The sequence below is a fragment of the Macaca thibetana genome, chromosome 20, assembly GCF_024542745.1.
Source record: "Macaca thibetana thibetana isolate TM-01 chromosome 20, ASM2454274v1, whole genome shotgun sequence".
In the NCBI taxonomy this organism is placed as follows: Eukaryota; Metazoa; Chordata; class Mammalia; order Primates; family Cercopithecidae; genus Macaca; species Macaca thibetana.
Window position 1 is genome coordinate 55,547,519 of NC_065597.1, and position 26,558 is coordinate 55,574,076.

The 26,558-nt window shown below is 38.1% G+C and overlaps 1 protein-coding gene across 4 annotated transcripts in view; it reads right to left on the minus strand.

The window, feature by feature from the left end:
* The window catches only part of LOC126944488 (phospholipid-transporting ATPase ABCA3-like), a 179,919-nt gene that overhangs the window by 27,880 nt on the left and 125,481 nt on the right, over nucleotides 1-26,558 (minus strand). For all 4 annotated transcript variants that reach the window (XM_050774024.1, XM_050774026.1, XM_050774023.1 and 1 more), the window contains 2 exons: nucleotides 10,018-10,191; nucleotides 4,266-4,444 (listed from right to left, as the gene is read on the minus strand). In XM_050774024.1, the coding sequence (XP_050629981.1) occupies nucleotides 4,266-4,444; nucleotides 10,018-10,191 (353 nt within the window). The remainder of the gene's footprint in view (nucleotides 1-4,265; nucleotides 4,445-10,017; nucleotides 10,192-26,558) is intronic.

Below are 26,558 nucleotides of genomic sequence, written 5' to 3' on the forward strand. Positions count from 1 at the left end.
ATGCAGTACTGGTACAAAAGCAGACATACAGAATAACAGAAGAGAACAGAAAGCCCACAGATAAAATCATGCATTTAAGGTCAAATATATTCAGCAAAGGTGCCCAAAAGACACAGCGAGGAAGACAGTTTCCTTAATAAATGCTATTGGGAAATTTGAAGATCCACATGCAAGAAGAATGAAGTTGGACCCTTATCTCACTCAATAGAAAAAAAATGAACTCAAAGTGGATTAGAGACTTAAACTTAAGGCCTGAAACTGCAAAATTCCTAGAGGAAAATACAGGGTAAGAGCTTCTTTACATTGGTCTGGCAAAGGTTTTTTTCAAATAATCCACAAAGCACATGCAACAAAAGCAAAAATAGACAAATAAAGTTGCATGAAACTAAAAAGTTTCAGCAGAGTAAAATAAACAATAGAGTGAGGAGACAGCCTATGGATTGGGAGAATATATCTGCAAACCATTTATCTCATAAGGGATTAATATCCAAAATATATAAACAATTACAACAACAGAATAGTAAGAAAACAAATAATCTGATTTAAAAATGGCAAAAGACCTGAACAGACATTTTTTGAAACAAGACATATGAATGGTTGAACATGCAAAAGATGTTCAAAACCCCCAACGCTGACACCGCCACCGGCGCGAACGTGCAGACATTGGCAACCCCACGCCCTGGTGCCACCCCACTGCTGCTACAAATGCGCACAAGGATGTTGGCAGCCTCATCCACCCTGTGCTGCCAATGCTGCCTTTGGGAGCACAAGCACCACGGAGGCCAACAGCGCCATGCTCACCAGTGCCCCACTCTCGCCATCACTGTTGCAAGCATGAGTGTGAGCACCAACACTGGAACCCCCCAATCCCAGCCCTCACCGCCAGCACCCCGCCCTTGCCACACCACCACTGTAACTTGTGCAAGTTCAGCAGGTATGCGGCAGCCTTGCTTCTGACAGTACCCCAATCAGCTGAGGCGTGTGCACCTCGCTGTACCGCTGTGGCTGCTGGCACAGGCAAGCAAGCATGGATCCTGCTGCCGCTGCCCCAGTGAAGTGCTTTGGCCCACGCCACTCCTTGGAGTGTTCTGGCCAGTGAATTGGGACCACTTCAGCCCCTCCAGTGCAGCAGATTCCTAACTTCCAGGGGCCAGAGAACAAAGCTATGGGCCCAGGACCAGCTCCTCAGAGATAGAGCATGCAGCCCAAGAGTGCTGAGCTGCGACGTAGCCCCCTAAAGTCTTCCAGAAACAAAGCAGTCAACTGAACCCACTTTATACCACAATCAAATCCCCAAGGGCATAAAAAAAGATACAAGCAAAAAACAAACAAACAAACAAAAAACACAAAAAACCAACCCATCCAAAGGACAGCAATTTCAAATATTGAAGGAACACAAGCCCACACAGATGAGAAAGAACCAGTGCAAGAACTCTGGCAACTCAACAAGCCAGAGTACCTTCTTACCTCCGAACAACCACACTAGTTCCCCAGCAGTGATGGTTCATACCCAGGCTGAAATGGCTGAAATGACAGAAATAGAAATCAGAATATGGATAGGAACAAAGATGATCAAAATTTAGGAGAAAGTAAAAACCCAATCCAAGGACTCTAAGGAATATAATAAAACAATACAAGAGATGAAAGATGAAGTGGCCATTTTAAGAAAGAATCAAACTGATCTTATAGTGCTGAAAAACTCACGTCAAGAATTCTATAACACACACTTCAAGAATTCTATAATACAACTGCAAGGATTAACAGCAGAATCAAGCAAGCTGAGGAAAGAAGCTCACCTCAAAGACCAGTTCTCTGAAATAACTGAGTCAGACAAAATAAAGAAGAAACAACAAAGAAGAATGAACCAAACCTGAGAAATATGGAATTATGTAATGAAATAAAATCTACGACTTACTGCTATCACTGAAACAGGGAGAGAAAGCAAGAAACTTGGAAAATATATTTCAGGATATCATCCATGAAAATTTCCCAAACCTCACTAGAGACACCAACATCAAATTCAGGAAAAGCAAAGAACCCCTATGAGATACTATACAAGATAACCATCCTCAAGACACATATTCGTCAGATTTCTCAAGGTCAAAATGAAAGAAAAAATGTTAAAGGCAGCTAGAGAGAAGGAACAGATCACCCACAAAGAGAACCCCATCAGGCTAACAGTAGATCTCTCCGTGGAAACCCTACAAGCCAGAAGAGATTGGGGGCCTATATTCAGCATTGGTAAAGAAAAGAAATTCCAACCATCAATTTCATATTCAGCCTAAGTTTCATAAGCAAAGGAGAAATAAGATCCTTTTGAGACAAGCAAATGCTAAGGGAATTCATTGCCACCAGACCTGCCTCACAAGAGGTCATGAAGGGAGTGCTAAATATGGAAAGGAAAGACCATCACAAAAACACACTTAGATAAAAGAGCCTTGACACTATAAAGCAACTCTACAATCAAGTCTACATAACAACCAGCCAATGACATGATGATAGGATCACGTTCGCATATATCAGTATTAACCTTGAATATAAATAAGCTAAATACCCCAATTAAAAGGCACAGGGTGGCAAGTTGGATGAAGAAACAGGACTCAGCTGTATGCAATACTCAAGAAATCCATCTCACATGCAATGATACTTACAGGCTTAAAGTAAAGAGATGGAGAAAAAGCTAAGCAAATGGAAAACAGAAAAAAAGAAGGGTTGCTATTCTAATTTCACACAAAACAGATTTTAAACCAACAAAGATCAAAAAAGACAAAGAAGGGCATTACATAATGGCAAAGGGTTCAATTCAACATGAAGACCTAACTATCCTAAATATGTATGCACCCAACACAGGAACACCCAGATTCATAAAGCAAATTCTTGGAGACCACAAAGAGGCTTAAATAACCACACAATAATAGTTGGAGACTTCAACACCTCACTGACAGTATTAGACAAATCATGGAGGCAAAATATTAACAAAGATATTCAGGACCTGAACTCGACATTGACCATATGAATCTAAATGACACCCACAGAACTCTCTACTCAAAAACAGAACATACATTCTTCTTATCTGTGCATAGCACATACTCTAAAATTGACCACACAACCAGCCATAAAACAGTCTTTAACATATTATAAAAAAAACCCCACAAAATCATACCAACCACACTTTTGGACCATAGTGCAATAAAAATAGATATCAATATGAAGAAGATTGCTCAAAACCTTACAATTAAATGAAAATTAAATAATCTGCTCCTGAACGACTTTGTGTAAACAATGAAATTAAGGCAGTAATAAAAATCAGAAAAAGATACATAAAAAAAGAAAGAAGACAACAGACCAATATCCCTGATGAATACTGATGCAAGAATTCTCAACAAAATACTAGCAAACTGAATTCAACAATACATTACAAAGATAATTTTATCATGTCCAAGTAGGATTTCTCCCAGGGATGCAAGGATGGTTTAAGATACAGAAACCAATCAATGTGGTACATCATATCAACATAATGAAGGACAAAAACTATATAATCATTTCAATTGATGCTGAAAAAACATTTGATAAAATTCAACATCCATTCATGATAAAAACCCTAAAAAATGAGTATAGATACCTCAACATAATAAAAGCCGTACGTGACAGACCCATAGCAGGCATGCTATTCACAATACCCAAGATTCTAAAGTAACCTAACTACCCATCAATGAATGAATGGATAAACAAAATATGATACTTATGCACAATGGAGTACTTTTCAGCCATGAAAAAGAATTAGATTATCAGTGAAATAGAAAATAGTCAGCATTAGAGAAAATTCATAAAGACAAAATCTGGACCTTTGAAATGACCAACAAAAAGAATGCAATTTAGTGGAGGTAATTCTATCTCAATATAGGTTAAGAAAATACAATCTCGTCAGCACCCATCAACTCGTCATTTACATCAGGTATAACTCCCAATGCAATCCCTCCCCCCTCCCCCCTCCCCATGATAGGCCCCAGTGTGTGTATGCACATGTACCCTAGAACTTAAAGGATAATAATAATAAATAAATTAAAAAAAAAAAAAAGAAAATGCAATCTTGTAGACACAGATTTTTCTTTCATCAAATAACTTCCAAGCTTCCTGAGTAGCTGGGACCACAGAAGCATGCCACCAGGCTGGCTAAGGTAACAGTATATAGATACATACCTCTCAGACCTAATTTTCAATTCTCTTAGAGTTGTTTTTAAATTATTCCACACTTGAGTACTTACTTTCCTGTATCGCTTGTAGATACCAAAGTAAATGTATTGATTGAGGAATGTTCTTAGTCTCCATGAAGTAGTCTCCCAAAAGAAAATCAACACAAGGAAAATAAAGCCTGCAGTACTCATGTCAATCAAATACTTTCCAATCATAGGCTCTTTCAAAGAATAAATATTCTTCTCAGTATCTGAAATTGGCAAAAAAGAAAATGCAAGACAGCTCATCTTAGTGCACAACATTGATACTATGAATGAACAAGAACTCGGAAAACAACAAAGAAAAAATATAGTATAAAATCAAATATTAGACTAAATTGAGACAAGGTATTTAGTGTGAGAAGTACTTATCCTGCTACAAAAATGCCATTTGAACAATAAATTTTGAAGATCACCTTCAGTAACATAATGCATGGTAATTAAGTAAGCATATGTATATTAATATATTTATTTATATGTCTAATAATCATTGCTTACTATGAACAATATATCCCAAATCCTTTCAGAAATGTGAAATCTCAAGTTGCTAATTAGAAGAAAGCTTTAAAGTACAAATACTCTTGGAAAAGAAGACACACTCGCTTTTAAACAATGTAAAACTGACCATTAGCTGACACTTGTAAAACTTTCTTGGAAAGTTCATGAATAAAAGGCACAGAATTCATGTTATAAGAAAATGATAGCCTGGCACAGTGGCTCACGCCTGTAATACCAACAATTTGGGAGGCCGAGGCATGCGGATCACCTGAGGTCAGGGCTTTGAGACCAGCCTGGACAACATGGTGAAACCTCGTCCCTACTAAAAATACAAAAATTAGCCAGGTGTGGTGGCTGGCACCTGTAATCCTAGCTACTTGGGAGGCTGAGGCAGGAGAATCACTTGAACCCGGGAGGCAGAGGTTGCAGTGAGCTGAGATAGGGCCATTGCACTCCAGACTGGATGACAGAGCAAGACTCCATCTCAAAAAAAAAAAAAAAAAAATCCTGTTATAAGAAAATTATAAACTCTCCTCTCCTTGTTTTAAAAAAGGATATTTTAGAATAGTTTTAGATTTACAGAAAAATTGTAAAGAGAGTAGAGAGCTCCATATATCTGGTACCCAGTATCTCTAATAACATATACTAGTAAGATACATGTTACAATTAATGAACATTAATACATTATTATAACTAATGTACCTAATTTATTCAGATTTCCTAGTTTTTAAAATATAATGTCCTTTTTCTGTTCCATGCTCCAATCCAGATACCACATTACATTTAATAGCCATGTCTTTTAGGTTCCTCTTGGCTGTGATAGTTTCTTGGATTTTTCTTATTTTTAATGGCATTGACATTTTTGAGGAGTACTGGGGGTCAGGTATTTTGTAGAATACGATCTGGGAGACCCTCAATTGGGATCTATATGAGGTTTTTTTCATGATTAGAATGAGGTTATGGGTTTTTGGAAGGAATACCGCAAAGGTAAAATTCAATCTTTATCATATTTAAAAGGAGAGCTCCATACACTCAAAGCGAATTATTTACTGCTGACGTTGCTCTTGGTCACTTGATTGAGGTGGTGTTTTTCAGTTTTCTCTGCTATAAAGTTTTTCCTTTCTTCTCCCTTTATATACTATAAATTATATATTTGAATTCGAATAGATATATTTGAACATCATTTAAATAGATGTCAAACTAAATATCAGAATTACTTTAATAAATCAAAATAGACTTACAGATATTATTTGTTATATTTTGGGTTATAATCCAGTACTACCTTATTTTGTTGCTCAAACTGTTCTAGTTTTGGCCACTGAACTCTCCCTTTTTCGGAATCACATTTTATAAGTCTTTGTCATTGATGTATAGAAATGCAATTGAATTTTATGTTTGTATTTATTCTGAGTTCAGCAACCACATTAATTATTATAGAATCTAATAGTTCATTAGGGGATTATTTCAGATTTCTGGGTAGACCATTATATCTACTATTATTTCATCTTTTACATTTCTCATACTTTAGAATTATGTTTTAAAAATACTTGACTCATATCAAAGACTATATGGTATAATATTTATGCATATATATATATATATTTTTTTTTTTGAGACCGAGTCTCACTCTATCACCCAGGCTGGAGTGCAGTAGCACGATCTTGGCTCACTGCAACCTCTGCCTTCCAGGTTCAAGCAATTCTCCTGTCTCAGCCTCTTGAATAGCTGGGTGCATGCCACCACACCCGGCTAATTTTTGTATTTTTAGTAGAGACAGAGTTTCACCACATTGGCCAGGGTGGTCTCGAACACCTGACCTAAAGTAATCTGCCCACCTCAGCCTCCTAAAGTGCTAGGATTACAGGCATGAGCCACGGCACCTGGCCTTATTTATAAATTTTAAGAATAATATCATAATGGCATCTATAAGCCAAGCCTCTAAATGAAAAGTTTACAAATATTGTAAACAGAATACTTATGTGATCCTTCACTTTTCTATTCTCCACAGGTAACTGCTATGATGAATTGTGTTCTGATTTCCTGTGTTAATTACATACAAGTTGATCTTTACATGTATGCACTACCAATAGTTTAATTTCTAAATTTGAGCTTTATAAAAACAGTATCGTACTCTCATATAGTTGTCTGAAGCCATTTTCTCCTTATTTCTAAAATTCTCAAACATAAAGTGAAATCGAAATAATAGTAATAAAATAAACACTGTTCCCTCTGCATAGTATCAACATTGCTAACATTTTGACACATTTTCTGCCCCCACCATAGGTGTATTCGTAAGTATGATGCCTTTGTGTTTTTTAAAGGTTATTTTGTCATGTGCACTGTTTTTATTCCTTTTTGTCCTCCTTTCATACTTTGTATAAATGTATCCTACCTCTTTCTGGTGTGAACTGTGAATTCTCATGGACCATCAAAAACAGTAATTCTATGAAATGGTGATAATGGTTTGAGAAGATGACACGGTTGCTTGGTTTATGACAGCTATTTCTGTTGGTAGAGTGAAATATAGTTTCTTTACATGTAAATGTCTTTTTACTGGCGAGGGTGTGATGGGGTGGTGGTGGTAGTGTGGATACAGTTTTCTGATTTCCTGATAGCCTTTTGGTTCTTCGGGACCCTTAACTTATGCTGTATGTTTCCTTCTTTCTACATCTCAAGTCTCCAAGGGACAATTCTATCTTCCAAATTGTCCTGACTTTTCCCAGAAATTTTGTCTTCCCAAGAATGACAATCTTCCAAAAGTAATGAGACATCAAATCACAGATGTTAGAAGCTTAGAGCATCTAAGTAGAAAAAATGCCAATCCCTCCAAGCACACTAAGATACATTCTAGTCACAAAAAGAATGCAGAGTGACAATAAACAATCTAAGGGCTCATCTTGTGATGTTAGAGAATTAATCCCCCAAATTTAGAATGTAGAAGAAGAAAATAATGTAGAAAATAAATTTTTAAAAATGCAATAAAAAATCAAGAAAATTGAAAACTTATTTTTTGAAGACTAACAAGTTGATAAACTTCTTTTAAGACTGTTTAAAAAAACACAAGTGGCAAAAATTAGACAGAAATGAAAATGGAGACATCATTATTAATCCTACAGATGTTAAAAAGACCATAAGGTATTGCGAATAAATGTATTCCAATAAACTGGAAAATTTAGATGGAGTGAAATGGTCCTGTAAAACTCAACTAACAACTCCTCACCCAGATTATTAATAAGATACCCAAATAATTCTCACTTAGAAATGTGAACAATTAAAAACCTCCCCAAAGGACAATCTCTATGCATAATTAACTTCACATATGAATTACACCCTATTTAAGAGGAAATAACACCAAACATTTAAGAAGATACGTTGGTAGATACACAAAATCTTTGAGCAAATAAAAAATAGGAAGCACTTCTTACTTTATTTTTTATTTTATAAAGTTTATTTATTTATTTTTTTGAGATGGAGTCTCACTCTGTTGCCCAGGCTGGAGTGCAGTGGGATGATCTCGGCTCACTGCAACCTCCGCCTTCCACATTCAAGCGATAGTTGTGCCTCAGCTTCCCAAGTAGCTGGGATTACAGGCGTGCAACACGACGCCCAGCTAATTTTTGTATTTTTAGTAGAGACAGGATTTCACCATGTTGGCCAGGCTGGACTCAAACTCCTGACCTCAGGTGATCCACCTGCCTTGGTTTCCCAAAGTGCTGGAATTACAGGCATGAGCCACCATGCCCATCCTGTTTAATTTTTATACCAAAGGTTGGTAAGTATTTCACTAAAAATTCCCAATAATTTTAGGTTAATCTTTTTAATAGACATAGACACAAGAATCCTTAATTAATATTAGTGAACTTAATCCACAATATATAACATTTAATATATCACAATAATGCTTGCTTTACCTAATTTATTACTTGATTTGTTATCATGTACCATTGCAAATTCAGCTTGTATAATTCACCATGTAGTTCAATGGAATAAATATGTCATTCAAGAGAACAAAGAAGAAAAGTTCAACAGAAGCAGTAAAAAACACCTGTTAAGATTGAACATGTATTCATAATTAAATAAACTAAACACAGAATAGAAAGAAACTTCTCGATTCTGATAAAAGGTTTCTATAGAAAACATCATTCTTGATAGTAAAATATTATAATGTTATCTTTTAAATTGAAACGAAACTGAAGGTCTATGATGACCAATTTGATTAAATTTGAACTACGTGTCTTTGACAAAGCAGGGGGTCAAGAACAAAAAATAAGTGTACATGGATTGGAAAATAAATACGTTATTAGCAGCTGCTTTGAATACATCCATTAAAATAAAAAATATACACCTAAATTATTAAAATAATTTTACAAGTTCAATAATATACAGAAAATGAACTTTTTCAACTGTATTTCTCTATATCAGCAACAAACAAAAATGACAGTCAAAAAGTCATATCATTTATAATAGCATCAAAAGATACATAGGAATAAAATGAGCAACATAGTTGCAACACTTTTAAACTAATAACCACTAAACAGTATTAAATAAAAACGGTGAAGACAGAACAAATCCTTCCTTATGGGAATGCATTATGCAGTGGAAGAAAAAAACTTTGAATCCCAGTCTGGACCATAAGAGCTGTACGACACACAGTCATTTTCCTCAAATGAGTATAAAAACAGGTAACTTGAGATTGTTGTGAAGACTTACAATAACGCGGGTAAAGTTAGTACATGGTTGATTATTAGTACTTCTTATTGTATATCTGAAGACCACTTTAAACTTACCCTGGATTTGCTTTTGAGGCTTTATTATATTTATTTGTTTTGGTTTGGTTTTTTGAGATGGAGTCTGGCTGTTGCCCAGGATGGAGTGCAGTGGCACGATCTTGGCTCACTGCAACCTCTGCCTCCTGGGTTCAAGAGATTCTCCTGCCTCAGCCTCCTGAGTAGCTGAGATTACAGGTGTGCACCATCATGCCCGGCTAATATTTGTATTTTTAGTAGAGACGGGGTTTCTCTATGTTGGCCAGGCTGCTCTCGAACTCCTGACCTCAGGTGATCCGCCCACCTTGACCTCCCAAAGTGCTGGGATTACAGGCGTGAACCACCGCACCCAGACTGAGGCTTTATTATATTTAAGGAGGTTTTTTCCAGCGTTGTAAAAGGACTTATGTACCAAACATGTGTCCTGACGCTCTCCGATGAAGGAAGGGCAGATTCCCCACATGTTTTACAGCATGAACCTGAAGCTAATTTGCTAGACTTAGGGACCCTGAGGTACTTACTTGCTTTGCTACAATTTAGGTGGACAGGATGCTTCTTTAAGGTGGTGCACAATATCTTCACGTCGTAGATAGTTGTATACTGACTAACGCACTTTGCAAGGTTGTAATTGGGAAAGAGCTGCAATGAATTACGTACGACGGTTCTGGTGGTGTTTGAGATGTTGGTTAGCTTTTCTGAAAAGATAAGATTAGGTTATATTACAGGAAATCAACTATCCCCAGGACAACAAATCCTCCAGTGATGATCAAATCAAGCTCAGAAAATTGAAAACCAGACGATTATCTTTGAAGAACATTCCAGTGGCTGTCTGGAGTGGCCACTGCCATCAGTGACAAAGTTTGTGCTGACGATTATAGAATTCTGAAGTATTTTTGGTGAAGTGGGTATCCATATAAGTCTTCCTGGCACTTGATAGGGTCAGGAAGTCACTAGTGGCTATTTTTCAACACTTCTAACATGAATTGATTAAGGGAGTAAAGTACAGCCAGGAGATAGAGGCTAGAATTCAACAGTAGAGAATGGATAGGGCAAATTCTGAAACATTTGAGCATTCAAGAAAATTTCAAAGAAACAAGCTGATAAGTTAATTAATGTCTTTCCAAAGAACGAAGTGCATATAAGTAATTAGAGACTAAGTTCCTGGGGATATGAACATGTTTAATTTAGGAATTTCCAGTGTAGAATTTTGATAATGCATTCATACATTTGGGAAGAGGACAAAAGACAGGTCTAAACAAAAAGTTCTCATAAAACACTTTGAGCAGGGAGAGATGGCCAAGACGTGAACCCTCAAACGCTAAAATTATGGCAAGTCGATCTTAACTTGATATGAGTCCTAAGTAGATCTTAACTTGATATAGAGAAAAATAATTGACACAGAATGAATAATTCTGGATATTGGCTTTTTGTACAGATGCAAAAAATATCAAGGGCTAACCCTATAGACTAGCACTGTCCAATAGAACTTTACATCATTATGGAAATACCCTATAAATCCTCTCTAAAGAATTCTAGGGAGGACCATATTTAATACGTGCTTCTTTGGCTTGCCTCGGCACATCTGTTCTTATACTTCGGTAACACTTCCTCAGATTTTATAGCATTTTTGACTAATGGTAGTTTATTTTCAGTCTATACACACTTTAATAACTTTTCTATATTACAGAATGGAATTAAGACTGATGTATAATGTTTAACAGAAGTGGCAATAGCTGTCATCCTCATCTAGTTCCCCATTTTTAAAGGAAATGCTTTTGAAGAGCCAGTACTGCATACTATATTTGCTATAGGTCTCTGTACATGCATATGTCCATTATAAAGCTCAGCAACTTTTCTTCCTCTTAATCCTGGTTTACTAAATTTTTTTTTTTACTATGTAGCAACGATCTATTTGTATTTATTAAGATTTTTATGTTTCCTCATTAATCCCTTAAAATGGGAATTTTGTTGATAGATATTTTAATATAAAAGTAAACTTCCTAGATTCAATTTGCTAATATTTTGTTCAGAATTTTTTGAATCTATATTCATGGATGAGAATAGTTTGTGATGATTTTGCCAGGTTATGGCATGGGGCTTTTGCTCATCTCATAGGAGGAGTTAAGAAGCAGCATCTTATGTTTTTATGTGCTAACTGGAAGGATATATAGAACTCAGTAGTAAAGCCATCTAGGCCTTGTGCTTTCTTTGTAGAAATAATTGTAACTATTAATTTAATTACTTGAATACTTAAGTACAAATTAAATTTTCTAATTCTTCTAAATCATATTTAGTGAAGTGTATTTTTTAGAAATGTAACAATTTGTTTAAATTTTTCACATTTGTTGGCCTAAAGTTGTCATATCTTCTTAGATTTCAATGTTATAACAGCTATACAAATATACATACAAATATATATTTATATAACAGCTATATAAATATATATATTTAAGTAATTCTTCCTGTCTCAGCCTCCCGAGTAGCTGGGATTACAGGCACCCGCCACCACGCCTGGCTAATTTTGTATTGTTTTGCCAAGTTGGCCAGGCTGGTCTTGAACTCTTGACATCAGGTGATCTACCCGCCTCGGCCTCCCAAATTGCTGGGATTATAGGCGTGAGCGACCACGCCCGGCCCCATTTTCTGTTTGGTTAAATTTTACTTTTATTTGTTCATTCTTTACACTTTCTTTGAATTTGTTAGGCTCTTATTTTTCTAACTATTTAAATTAGATAGTATGTTAGTTAAGTTTCAGGCTTTTTAATGTTAGCAGTTAAAGGTATAAAATTTCCTCCAATAACTCATTTGCTTCAGAGTATTTAAATTTCTCTTCAGTTCTAAATATTTTCTAATTTCTGTTATGATTCTCTCTTTGGCCCATTAACTATTAAAATGTGTTTTAAAATTCTCGATTTTGTGTTCTGTTTCTAGTTATCATTTTGTTACTCATTTTTAATTTAATTGCCTAATGGTCAGTAAATACATCATTACATATTAATTTTCATGATGTATCATCTGGGTCAGTTTCTGAGACTTATGTGTTTGAAAACATGATTTGGGAATCTATATTCTGTGTATGTCCATTAACGCAAGTTTATTAACTGTACTGTTCAATATATAACATTCATTGATTTTCCCCACTGCTTTATCCATCAGTTACAAGAGAGGTATGTTCAAATCTCCTTCTGTAATGTTGTGTGTCTGCCTATTATTCCAACTGGTTATTTTGACTATATATATGTCTACATTATATTGGTATATAAGTGAAAATTTGGAATTCTTATAACTTCATGCTGAATTGAATCTGCTATCATGTTGTAAACCTCTTTGTCTCTAGTAATTTTTAATGTTAAAAATATTTTTTCTCTTAATAGATTTTATTTTTAAAAATGCAATAAAAAATCAACAAAGTTGAAAGCTTATTTTTTGAAAAGACTAACAAGATTGATAAACCTCTTGTAAGATTGGTTAAAAAAATACACGTGGCAAAAATTAGATATGAAAATGGTTATTTTCAGTCACTACTGTTTTATTTTTGTATTTTTCCTGTTATATCCTTTGCCATTCTTGCACTTTCTGTGTCTTTATTTTTTTAACTATGCCTCCTGTAAAATGCATGAAGCTAGAATTTGGGGTCAGGGAGAATCCAGAATGCAATCTTGTTTATTTAATGAGCATATTTTGTTGCTATTTAATTTTGCTAATGATATATTTGGGTTAATTACTATCATCATATTGCTTTGCCATGTATTCTTTTCTATTTCAATTTTTCTCCCTTCGCCCATCTTTTGGATGTGACTTAGTTTTCTTTTCTTCTGTATTGCTAGTATTTATGTGTTTCAGAAGTTATACTTTAAAAATATTCTTTCAGTGGTTACACAGGATATTTTAACCTGCCTATTTAAGTTTTATCTCCGGTTGCCTCAAAGATCTCTTCAGCCTTGGTGTTCTGAAATTTCACAATGATGTGTCTAGGTGAGAATTTAAAACAATTCAGTGAGCTTCTGAAACTGAAGATTTGTCTTTGAATAATTCTGGAAATTCTCAGCCAAACATGAACCCCTTGTCTTCTATTATTTCTTTCTGAACTCTTTTTGCCTGTACATTGGAATGTCTGTCTTCCATGACTTTTAACATGCTTTCATATTTTCCATTTTTAAAATCTTATGGGATACATTAAGTATATTTCTTTTGTTATCAGTTGTTGCAATTATTTCTGAAGAATTTTTAACAATTTTAGCTTTTTAGATACAGGGGGTACCTGTACAGGTCTATTACCTGGGAATATTGTGTGATGCTGAGGTTTAGGGTATGGATCTCGTCACCCAGGCAGTGAGCACAGTACAGCATAGGCAGTTTTTCAACCCATGCCCCCTTCACTCCCTCCCCACTCTGGTAGTCTACAGTATCGATTTTCTCATGTTTATGTCCATTTATGCTCAATGTTGAGCTCCCACTTATAAATGAGAACATGTAGTATTTGATTTTCTCTTCCTGTGTTAATTTGCTTAGAGTTATGGCCTCCAACTGTATCCATGTTGCTGCAAAGGACATGATTTTATTCTTTTTTTTATGGCTGTGTAGTATTCCATGGTGTATATGTACATTTTCTTTATATCCGGTCTACCACTGATGGGCACCTAGTTGATTCCATGTCTTTGCTATTGTGAATAGTACTGCAACGAACATACGAGTGCATGTGTCTTTTTGGTAGAATCATTTCTTTTCCTTTGGGTATATACCTAGTAATGGACTTGCTGAATTGAATAGTAGTTCTATTTTAAGTTCTTTGATAAATCTCCACATTGCTTTCTGTAATGACTGCATTAATTTATATTCCCACTAACAGTATTCCCTTTTTTCTATGAAATCACTAGCTGCTGCTTTTTGATCATTTGATAATAGTCATTATGACTAGTTTGAGATGGTGTCACATTGTGGTCTTGATTTGCATTTCTCTGATGATTAGTGATGCTGAGTGTTTTTTAAAATATGTTTGTTAGCTGCTTCTAATGTCTTCTTTTGAAGAAGTTTCTGTTCATGTTCTTTGCCCTTTTTAAATGGGGCTATTATTATTATTTTCTTCTTAATTTGTTTAAGTTCCTTATAGATTCTGGATATTAGGCCTTTGTCAGATGCACAGTTTGTGAATATCTTCTCCCACTTTGTAGGTTGTCTGTTGATATTTTCTTTTACTGTGCATAAGCTCTTTAGTTTAATTAGATCCCACTTGTCAATTTTTGTTTTTGTTGCAATTGCTTTTGGGGACTTAACTGAAAATTCTTTGCCAAGGCCAATGTCAAGAAGAGATTTTCCTAGTTTGTCTTCTAGGATTTTCATAGTTTGAGGTCTTACATTTAAACCTTTGATCTATTTAATATTTGTACCTGGTGAAATGTAGGGGTCTAGTTTCAATTTTCTGCATATGGCTAGCTAGTTATCCCAGCATCATTTATTAAATAAGGAAGAGTTTCCCCATTGCTTGTTTTTGTTGGTCTTGCCAAAGATCAGATGATTTTAAGTGTGTGGCTTTATTTTTGTTATTCTGTTCCATTGGTCTATATGACTGTTTTTGTACCAATACCATGCTGTTTTGATTGCTATAGCTTTATAATAGAGTTTGAAGTCAGGTAGTGTGATGCCTCCCCATCTTTGTTCTTTTTGTTTAGGATTGCTTTGGCTAATCAGGCTATTTTTTGGTTCCATATGAGTTTTAGAATAGTTTTTCTAATTCTGAGAAGAATGTCATTGGTGGTTTCATAGAAATAGTGTTGAATCTGTAGATTTTTTTGGGCAGTATGGCCATTTTTATGATACTGATCCTTCCAACCCATGAGCATGAAATGTTTTTCCATTTATCACTAATTCTCATGCCAACTGTCTACAATATCTATTGATTCTTAATTTAAATTATAATTCTTTCTCATTTCTCAAGATTCTATTTAGATCTTTTCAAATCTAAAAGGATCCCAATACTTGTGTATATGTGTGTATTATATTATTTTCTCATATTTCTGAGACTCTGTTTAGATATTTTAAACATACATGTTTTACATTCTATTCTAAAAAATTATAAATCTGAAATATATGCAGGTTTGATTCTATAGTTTGTGGTTTCTGCTAGTACTTGCTCATAAGGTCTTGCTTCTTTTTATTTTCTTTCTTCAGTCTTTTAAATTGATCTCTCGTAGCCTCACTTGGATTCAATTTGGTTAGACACCTTTGACCTTCCTATACTTGGATATTTATATTTTTCTCCAGGTTTGAAAAGTGTTCTGCTCTTATTTCTTTAAATACACTTTCTACTCCTTTGTCTTTCTTTTCACTTTTTTTTAAACACATGACTTAAATATTTGCCCTTTAACACTTTCCATAAATTCCATAAGTTCTCTTCATTCCCTTTTCTGCTTTTTCCTCCTCTGACTATGTATTCTCAAAAACCTATCTTTAAGTTCACAGACTTTCTTTTGCTTGACCAATTATACTGTTGATGCTATTAAAGTCCAGGATTTCTTTTTTAAAATTATTTCCATATCTCTATTAAATTCCTAGCTCTGGTTATTGTTTTTCTCATTTCTTTGGACAGTTTCTCTGTATTTTGTATTTTTGGGGGGGTTTGCTGAGCTTCCTTAAAACCATTATTGTGAATTCTTTGTCAGGCAGTTCATATATCACCTTCTTTAGGGTCAGTCATTGGCATTTTATTTTGTCTATTTGGTGATGTCATGCTTGCTGGATTATTCATGACCCTTGTTGTTGCAGGTCTGCACATTTGAAGAAGCACTTATTCTAGTCTTCCCTGACTGGCTTCATCTAGGAACACGCTTCAACAGTAATTCTGTACAGAGATTCTGGGCAGGCCACCTAGGGTAGTCCCTAAGCCTGAGATTGCTGAAGCCACTGAAAAACTAGAAGGCACTCTAAGCCCGGACCACCATGGTCAACACAGTGCCTGGCTGGAATATCATGGCTGCTAAGGCTGATGTAGCTCTGGGGCATGACTGAAGGTGGTGGACATTGAGGACTGCCTGCCACTGAGAACTATCCAGAGCCCAGGATAGTTGGTTGGCTGGTGTTGATGCAGACTGGAGATCGAATCCACCTTGCAGGGACTATGGGTTCTTACCTAGTGCTGATGCAGGTTTGCTCAATTTGCAGGTACTGACTTAGATTTAGGGACAGGGGAGGTCTGCCCGTTGCTGGGTTTTACTGTAGCAGACATGCTATTAAGGTTTAAGACAAAGTCATCCTTTTATTTCTCCGTCTTTCCCTCAAGCTAATGTTATCTTTCTCCACCTGTGCTTTCTGAGCTTCAGAGAGGGGTGACGTGGATAATAAAAAACTGTCCTTCCTACCATCCTCAATATTTTTTTCTTATTATTGTGCTATAATAAGGTACTGTGATCTCTCATCTGATTTCTATAGTTCTTCTGAAGGTATTTTTTGTGTGCATGTGTGCGAATAGTTATTCAAATTGATGGTTCTGTAGGGGAACAATCACTGGAGAATCTTGTTGCATCATCTTTTTCCTACCCCAGCTTTATAAGCTAGCATTAAAAGTGGCTTTTATTTGAAGTTATTGACTGCATCTGTTGACCTTAGTCATTTATTTATTTATTTATTTATTTATTTATTTATATATTTATTTTTTGAGATGGAGTCTCACTCTGTTGCTCAGGCTGGAATGCAGTGGTATGATCTCGGCTCACTGCAAACTTCACCTCCCGTGTTCAAGCGATTCCCCTGCCTCAGCCTCCTGAGTAGCTGGGACTACAGGTGTGTGCCACCATGCCAGGCTGATTATTATTATTAAGTTTTTTGTATTTTTAGTAGAGACAGGGTTTCACCATATTGGCCAGGATGGTCTCAATCACCTGACCTCATAATCCACCAGCTTCAACCTCCCAAAGTGCTGGGATTACAGGCATGAGGCACCACGCCCAGCCAAATCTCTTACACGTTGTGAGGAACACAGCGTTCAGGAAAAAATCACAGAAGTAAAAGTTGGTTTTCTGAAAAGATTAAGAAAACTGACAAATCTCTAGCTAGACTAAGAAAAAAGAGAGAAAATCGAAATAAAATTATAAACGAAAAAGGAAACATATTTGATACCACATTAATACAAAGGATCAGGAGACACTATAATAAACAATTATACCTTAAAAATTTGATAACATAGAAAAATGTATGCATTCTTTGACACATGCAACCTACAAAGACGGAATTATGAAAAAGCACACTATCTAAACAGACCAATAATGAGCCAGTAGATTGAATAATAAAAAGTCTCCTACCAAAGAAAAGCCTAGGACCTAGTGGCTTTAGTGCTAAATTCTACCAAAGATTTAAGGATGAATACCAATTGTTCTCAAACTGTTTCAAAAAATTTAAGAGGTAAGAATACTTCCAAACTCATAAGGCCAATATTACCCTAATATTAAAACCAGACAAGGACCCAACAACACATAAAAAACTATAAGCCAATATCCCTGATGAACATAAATGCAAAAATCCTCAACAACATAATAGAAAACCAAATTCAGCAGCACATTAAAAGGATCATTGACCATGATCAAGTGGGACTCATTCCAGGGATGCACAGATGGTTCAGCATATGCAAATCAATAAATGTGATACATCACATTAACAGAATGAAAGACAAAAACGATATGATTATTTCAATAGACACAAAAAAAGCATTTGGAAAATTCAATACTCTTTAATGATAAAAATCTCTCAACAACTTAGGTATAGAGGGAATATACCTCAGCACAATAAAGGCCATATATGACAAACCCAGGGCTAAAATCATACTCAATGGGGAAAACAAACTGAAAGCTTTTCCTCTAAGCTTTAAAATAAGACAAAGATGTCCACTCTCACCATTTACATTCAGCATTGCACTAGAAGTCCTAGCCAGAGCAATTAGACAAGAAAAAGAAAGAAAAGGCATGTGTTTTTAGATATAGATGTGTTCTTAGATATAGAAAGCCATAAATACTCTAGACAGAAACTGTGAAACTTCCAGAAGAAAACAGGGGAAAAGCTCCATGGCATTAGTCTAAGCAATGATTTTTTTAGACATGACAGACAACGAAAGCAGAAATAGATAGATGGGATTATATTAAGCTAAAAAGCTTCTGCTAAATAAATGAAATGATAATGAAGAGATAAACTGCAGAATAGGAGAAAATGCTTGCAAAGCATACATCTGATAAGGGGTTAATGTCCATAAAAGACCAGGATGTCAAACAACTCAGTTGCATGAAAAGCAACTTAATTACAAATGGGCAAAAATCCTGAACAGACATTTCTCAAAAGAAGACATAGAAATGGCCAACAGGTATATGAAAAAATGCTCAACATTACTCATCATCAGGGAAATGCAAATCAAAACCACAATGCGATATGAACTCACTCTTTTTAGAATGGCTATTATCAAATGGTAAGTGTTGACCAGGATGTGGGAAAAAAACCCTTGCACAGTTGGTGGGAATGTAAATTAGTAAAGGCATTAGGGAAAACAGTATGGAGGTTGCTAAAATAATTAAAAATAGAACTATCATACGATCCAGCAATCTCATGATGGATATACAGCTAAAGGAAACAAAATCAGTATGTCAAAGTGATAGCTGCACGCCCATGTTTATTGCAGTGCTATTCACAGTGGAATCAACCTGTGTTCATCAATGGATGAATGCATAAAGAAAATGTGGTATATATACACAACAGAACACCATTCATCCATAATGAGAAGGAAATCCTGTTCCGTGGTGACAACATAAGTGAACCGGGAGGACATTATGTTAAGTGAATAAGCCAGGCACAGAAAGACAATACTGCACAATCTCACTCATATGTGGAATCCCAAAGAAGCAGATCTCATAGAAGTAGAGAGTAGAATGGCGATTACCAGAGGGGGAGTTGTTGAGCAAAAGATACACAAATTCAGTTTAATAATAGCAATGAGTTCAAGAACTCTATTGCACAGCATGGGGACTATAGCTAATTGGGTAAGTGCTCTCACAACAAAAATGATACATATTTGAGGTCATGCATATGCTAATTAGCTAGATTTATCTATTCTACAATATATATAGATAATATTTCAAAACATTTGTACATTATTAATACATCCAACTTTGTCAATTAGAAAATTTGAAAAAATAAATACAATCCTCAATGTATAAGCTAAAATATAAATACAAACTTAATTTGCAATTATACCCATGTACTTATAAAGCCAAAAACAAATAAACCCTCTGGTAAATTGTAGTCTGTCTTAATATTTTGCATAACTTTGAAAACTCATTTTGTTTCATGTTTAAAAAAACAAATGCTTGCTTACTTCCAAGGACACTGGCTTTCACTTTATTGCTGGTCTATGCCAATTCCATATTTTCTTCTCAGTTCATTATTTTTGTCAAAGTATTATTCACAGTGTTTGTTATGTAGCTGAGAAGGGGAAGTCTCTTGGCTTTCTAATTGCCAAATCTACTTTCTTCTTTTCTTATCCTCACCCTAGATGACTCTTCGCAACATATTCTTCTTAAAACATGACTTTTTGAGTTTCTAAAACAGTAATCTCATCTTATTTTTTATTCTGCCACAACTACTCCTCTCTAGTCTCTTAATTAATCAAAAGTTCATTCTAGGTCAGGGTTCACAAACTCCAATGTTTTCAGGTGAGTCTTCCTCACATCACGCAGTATTTCCCTTTGGAGGTGAATGCAAAAATATATAGATATTTGCTTTCCATAATCTGGGGATTCTTTTGTGAGACTGAGCACCCAGGCATAGCTCCTGCAAGTATTTTAGTCTTCTATGCAGAGGCTCAAGTCTTCCTCACATGAAAGATTTGTCCTTGAAGGAGTATATAAGCCAATCTTGAATTAATTCAGGGGATTTCCTTTTGACAGTTAAAGGTTAAGGGAATGAGGCAGGAAGCCTGTGCTTGTGGAGCTCTGCAACTGATACGGCTCAGACGACTGGAGGAACAGCAGGGTTCTTGGTCTTGCGCCAATAGGAGTGGTTTTAAGGAGTGAAAAGTTTAATAGGCAAGAAAAAAGGAAAGAAGAAGAAAACAGCTCTCCTGTACAGAGACAGAGGGAGGGGGGATTCCAACAAAGAGAAAACTCCATGTGTGGTGGAAAAGTGGGTGTTTATATGAGGAGGCTGGAGGAGGTGGTGTCTGATTTGCATAGGGCTCAGGGTATTGGTTTTGTGTCCGGAATTGGTGGGTTCTTGGTCTTACTGACTTCAAACATGAAGCTGCGGACCCTCACCGTGAGTGTTACAGTTCTTAAAGATGTGGTGTCTGGAGTTTGTTCCTTCTGACACTGTTCGGACATGTTCAGAGTTTATTCCTTCTGGTGGGTTCATGGTCTTGCTGGCTTCAGGAGTGAAGGCTGCAGACCTTTGCGGTGAGTGTTACAGCTCAAAAAGGCAGTGCAGACCCAGAGTGAGCAGCAGCAAGATTTATTGCAAAGAACGAAAAAACAAAGCTTCCACAGTGTTACACCAGCCCCAAGCAGGTTACCACTGCTGGCTCCCGCAGCCTGCTTTTATTCCCTTATCTGACCCCACCCACATCCTGCTGATTGGTCCATTTTACAGAGAGTTGATTGGTCCATTTTGACAGAGTGTTAATTGGTGTTTTTACAATCCCTGAGCTAGACACAGAGTGCTGATTGGTGCATTTACAATCCTTTAGCTAGACAAAAAAGTTCTCCAAGTCCCTACTAGATTAGCTAGACACAGAGCACTGACTGGTGCATTTACAAACCTTAAGCTAGACACAGAGTGCTAATTGGTGCATTTACAATCCTTTAGCTAGACATTAAAGTTCTCCAAGTTCCCACCCGACTCAGGAGCCCAGCTGACTTTGCCTAGTGGATCCCACACAGGGGCCGCAGGCGGAGCTGCCCACCAGTCCCACCTCACGTGCCCGTACTCCTTGGCCCTTGGGCAGTAGATGGGACTGGGTACCACGGAGCAGGGGGTGCTGCCCATCGGGGAGGCTCAGGCCTTGCGGGAGCCCATGGCGGCCCAGGGCAGGCTGGGGGTGGTTCGGGCTTGGCGGGCTGCAGGTCCGGAGCCCTGCCCCAAGGGGAAGTGGCTGAGGCCGGGGGAGAATTCCAGCATGGCAGGGGAGGGCAGGCACTGCTGTGGGACCCAGCCCATCCTCTGCAGATGCTGGCCTAGGTGCTAAGCCCCTTACTGCCTAGAGCCAGCAGCACTGGCCAACCGCTCAGAGTGTGGGGCCCTCTGAGCCCACACTCACCTGGAACTCACACTGGCCTGCTAGCGCCTTGCGCAGCCCCGGTTCCCGCCCAGGCATCTCCCTCCATACCTCCCCACAAGCATAGGGAGCCGGCTCCAGCCTTGGCCAGCCCAGAGAGGGGCTCCCACAGTGCAGCAGTGGGCTGAAGGGCTCCTCAAGTGCAGCCAGAGTGGGCGCTGAGGCCGAGGAGGTGCTGAGTGAGCGAGGGCTGCCAGCATGCTGTCACCTCTCAGTTTGACCAGGCATGTCTTTCATGTAGCCTGAGAAAAAACTGTCCCTCCCACCCTAGCCTTTTAATATGCAAATGCAGATCCCCAAGATGTTCTACACACTGGGGAATATGTGGGGGTGGCCATGTTGCCAGGCACATGTGGGGGCAAGAGCAACAAGAAGATGGCAGGAATCACCATGTTTGGGTAGACCCAGTTTCTAATGGCCAGCATTTGCATATCAAAGCTTCCCAGCCGGGCTCTAAGAACCAGGGCTTTCCTGCTAGAGAAGAAACGTTTCTGGAACTGCTTTAAAGGAAACAAAAACTTCCCAAGGACCCCTTTTCCTTTCTATCTGCCTAAAATAATTTCTTAATAACACAACAGCAGGGAGACATCAAGTGCTTGAGACAGTTCAAATTTACACTTACAAAGGGATTCAACAGAAGAGTGACAATAGTATCTCTTTTAAAATCTCTCTTCATAATGACGACTAAGAGCTAATTTTTTATCTTGCCCAAATTCCTACCTAAGGGTTCTAGGGAATCATGCATTACAAACCATAAATTCTCATCAAATGGGTTTTAATTTGGCCTGTATATCGTGACTTACTTTTCAATCTGACTTTGGCATAACATTATGAGACAAGGAAAAACTATTTAACCCCAAAATATATTTCCTTGCCATACCTTGAAATTGCCCTGCAAAGTCTCTTGTGGGAAAAGTCCACATTCTTTAGAATGTTTTCTTTCCTTTCTTTCCAGATCCAGGAGATAATCAACTAAGAGCCAAGAACCCTTTTAGGTCCAATAAGAAACACTTTACAACCTGCTCTCTCTCTGAAGTCTGCTATCTGAGAGATTCTTCTGCACAATAAAACTTGGTCTCCACAATCCTTTATCTTAACCTGAACATTCCTTTCCATTGATCCCAGGTGTTCAGATAAATTCAACCAACTGTCAACCAGAAAATGTTTAAATATACCTATAGCCTGGAAGCCCCTGCTTTGAGTTGTCCTGCCTTTCTGAACCAAATCGATGTATTTCTTAAATGTATTTGACTGATGTCTCACGCCTCCCTAAAATATATAAAACCAAGCTGTACACCTACCACCTTGGGCACATGTTCTCAAGACCTCCTAAGGGCTGTGTCATGGGCCATGGTCACTCATATTTGGCTCAGAATAAATCTCTTCAAATATTTCACAGAGTTTGACTCTTTTTGTTGGCAATAATAATAGTCAATTTAGTAAATATATAATGAAATATATTGAGAGGAAGAAAATGAGGGGATACAAATTTCAGACTCACTGGAAGCAAGGAAAACTGGCTCAGTTATTTGTATGTTAGGTAAATAGAGTTTTTCTTCTTTCTGGAAAATCTTGTTAGTAGGTTAGGCTTCTTGTGAATGGAACAGCTAATTATCTCACAAAGAGCTCAAGGTTCTTCACTCTTTCCTCTCTCTGCACTTCACTTTAAAGAGTCAAATGGATAACACTAATATATTTGAGATATAACTTTCTCTAACTTTCTAAGACCTTCTTTTCTAAAAAGAAAGCTCTCTCTTTGTTCTGTCTTTTGACAAATGATTCTCAGTGATAAATATTCCTAAAATTTCAAAACTCAGTTGCAAAACTGATTCCTTGATTCATGTGATGGAGATACAGGACGTGGGGATAGAGAGGACCTGTAGTTCAGATTGGGTCTCATCATTTCAATATGAGGATTCTAGATCTTGACAGAGCAGGAGCATTGCCATCTTGGACAAGCACCACCATTTTAAAGTTCACCTTGATCAAAAACTGCCTAAATCCAAAGGGCATCAGCCTCGTGGCCAAGGTCAGCATGCCCATAAACCACAAATGACATCTGCAATCAGAAATATTCCAACCATAAAATAAATCCCTCCCTGACCGTCAGGCCTCTGAGCCCAAGCTAAGCCATCATATCCCCAGTGACCTGCATGTATACATCCAGATGGCCTGAAGCAACTGAAGATCCACAAAAAAAGTGAAAATAGCCTTAATTGATGACATTCCACCATTGTGATTTATTTCTGCCCCAACCTAACTGATCAATGTACTTTGTAATCTCCCCCACCCTTTATCATCTCCCCCTACCCTTAAGAAGGTTCTTTGTAATCCTCCCCACCCTTGAGAATGTACTTTGTGAGATCCGCCCCCTGCCCCCAAAACATTGCTCTTAGCTCCACCGCCTATCCCAAAACCTGTAAGAACTAATGATAATCCCACCACCCTTTGCTGACTCCTTTTTCGTACACAGCCCGCCTGCACCCAGGTGAAATAAACAGCCACATTGCTCACACAAAGCCTGTTTGGTGATCTCTTCACAGGGATGCATGAGACATTTGGTGCCAAAGACCCAGGTTAGAGGGATTTCTTCGGGAGACCAGTCCCCTGTTCTCATCCTCACTCCGTGAAGAGATCCACCTATGACATTGGGTCCTCAGACCAACTAATACAAGGAACATCTCACCAATTTTAAATCTGGTAAGCAGCCTCTTTTTTACTCTCTTCTCCAACCTCTCTCACTATCCCTCAACCTCTTTCTCCTTTCAATCTTGGTGCCACCCTTCAATCTCTCCCTTCTCTGAATTTCAATTCCTTTCGTTTTCTGGTAGAGACAAAGGAGACACATATTATCCGTGGACCCAAAACTCTGGCACCAGTCATGGACTCGGGAAGGCAGCCTTTCCTTGGTGTTTAATCATTGTGGGGACGCCTCTCTGTTTATTCACCCACGTTCCAATGGTGTCTGATCTCCATGGGGATGCCTGTCTTGGTCATTCACCCACATTCCCTTGGTGGCAAGTCAATTGCAGGGACGCCTGCTTTGGCTGCTCCCCACCCCCTTCTCCGTGTCTCTACCCTTCTCTTTAAACTTGCCTCCTTCACTATGGGCAACTTTCCACCCTCCATTCCTCCTTCATCTCCGTTAGCCTGTGTTCTCAAGAACTTAAAACCTCTTCAACTCTCACCTGACCTAAAATCTAAGCATCTTCTTTTCTTCTGCAACACCACTTGGCCCCAGTACAAACTCGACAGTAGTTCCAAGTGGCCAGAGAATGGCACTTTCAATGTGTCTATCCTACAAGATCGAGATAATTTTTGTCAAAAAATGGGCAAATGGTCTGAGGTGCCTGACATCCAGGCATTCTTTTACACGTTGATCCCTCCCTAGTCTCTGCTCCCAACGAGACTCGTCCCAAATGTCCTTTCCCTCCCACCTGTCCCTTCACTCCCAACCCCAAGCGTCTCTGAGTCTTTTGAATCTTCCTTTTCTACAGATCCATCTGACCTCTCCCCTCCTCCCCAGGCTGCTCCTCGCCAGGCCAAGCTAGGTCCCAATTTTTCCTCAGCTTCTGCTCCCCCACCCTATAATCCTTCTATCACCTCCCCTCCTCACACCCTGTCTGGCTTACAGTTTTGTTCCGCGACTAGCCCTCCACCACTTGCCCAACAATTTCCTCTTAGAGAGGTGGATGGAGCTGAAGGCATAGTCAAGGTTAATGCTCCTTTTTCTTTATTTGACCTCTCCCAAATCAGCATTTAGGCTCTTTTTTTAATCAAATATAAGAACTCAACCCAGTTCATGGCCTATTTGGCAGCAACCCTGAGATGCTTTACAGCCCTAGACCCTGAAAAGTCAGAAGGCTGTCTCATTCTCAACATCATTTTATTACCCAATCTGCTCCTGACATCAAATAAAGCTCCAAAAATTAAATTCCAGCCCTCAAACCCCACAACAGGACTTAATTAACCTCGCCTTCAAGGTGTACAATAATAGAGTAGGGGCAACCAAGTAGCAATGTATTTCTGAGTTGCAATTCCTTGCCTCCACTGTGAGACAGACCTCAGCCATATCTCCAGCACACAAGAACTGCAAATGCCTGAACCGCAGCTGCCAGGGGTTCCTCCAGAACCTCCTTCCCCAGGAGTTTGCTACAAGTGCCAGAAATCTGGCCACTGGGCCAAGGAATGCCCGCAGCCCCGGATTCCTCCTAAACAGTGTCCCATCTGTGCGGGACCCCACTGGAAATCGGACTGTCCAACTCATCCGGCAGTCACTCCCAGAGCCCCCAGAACTCTGGCCCAAGGCTCTGACTCCTTCCCAGATCTTCTCGGCTTAGTGGCTGAAGACTGTCGCTGTCCCATCGCCTCGGAAGCCTCCTGGACCATCAAAGATGCTTTGGGTAACTCTTACAGTGAAGGGTAAGTCCGTCTCCTTCTTAATCAATACGGAGGCTACCCACTCCACATTACCTTCTTTTCAAAGACCTTTTTCCTTTGCCTCCATAACTGTTGTGGGTATTGATGGCCAGGCTTCTAAACCCCTTAAAACTCCCCAACTCTGGTGCCAACTTGGACAACATTCTTTTAAGCACTCCTTCTTAGTTATCCCCAACTGCCCAGCTCCCTTATTAGGTTGAGACATTTTAACTAAATAATCTGCTTCCCTGACTACTCCTGGGCTACAGCCACACCTCGTCGCTGCCTTTTTCCCCAGTTCAAAGCCTCCTTCACATCCTCCCCTTGTATCCCCCCACCCTA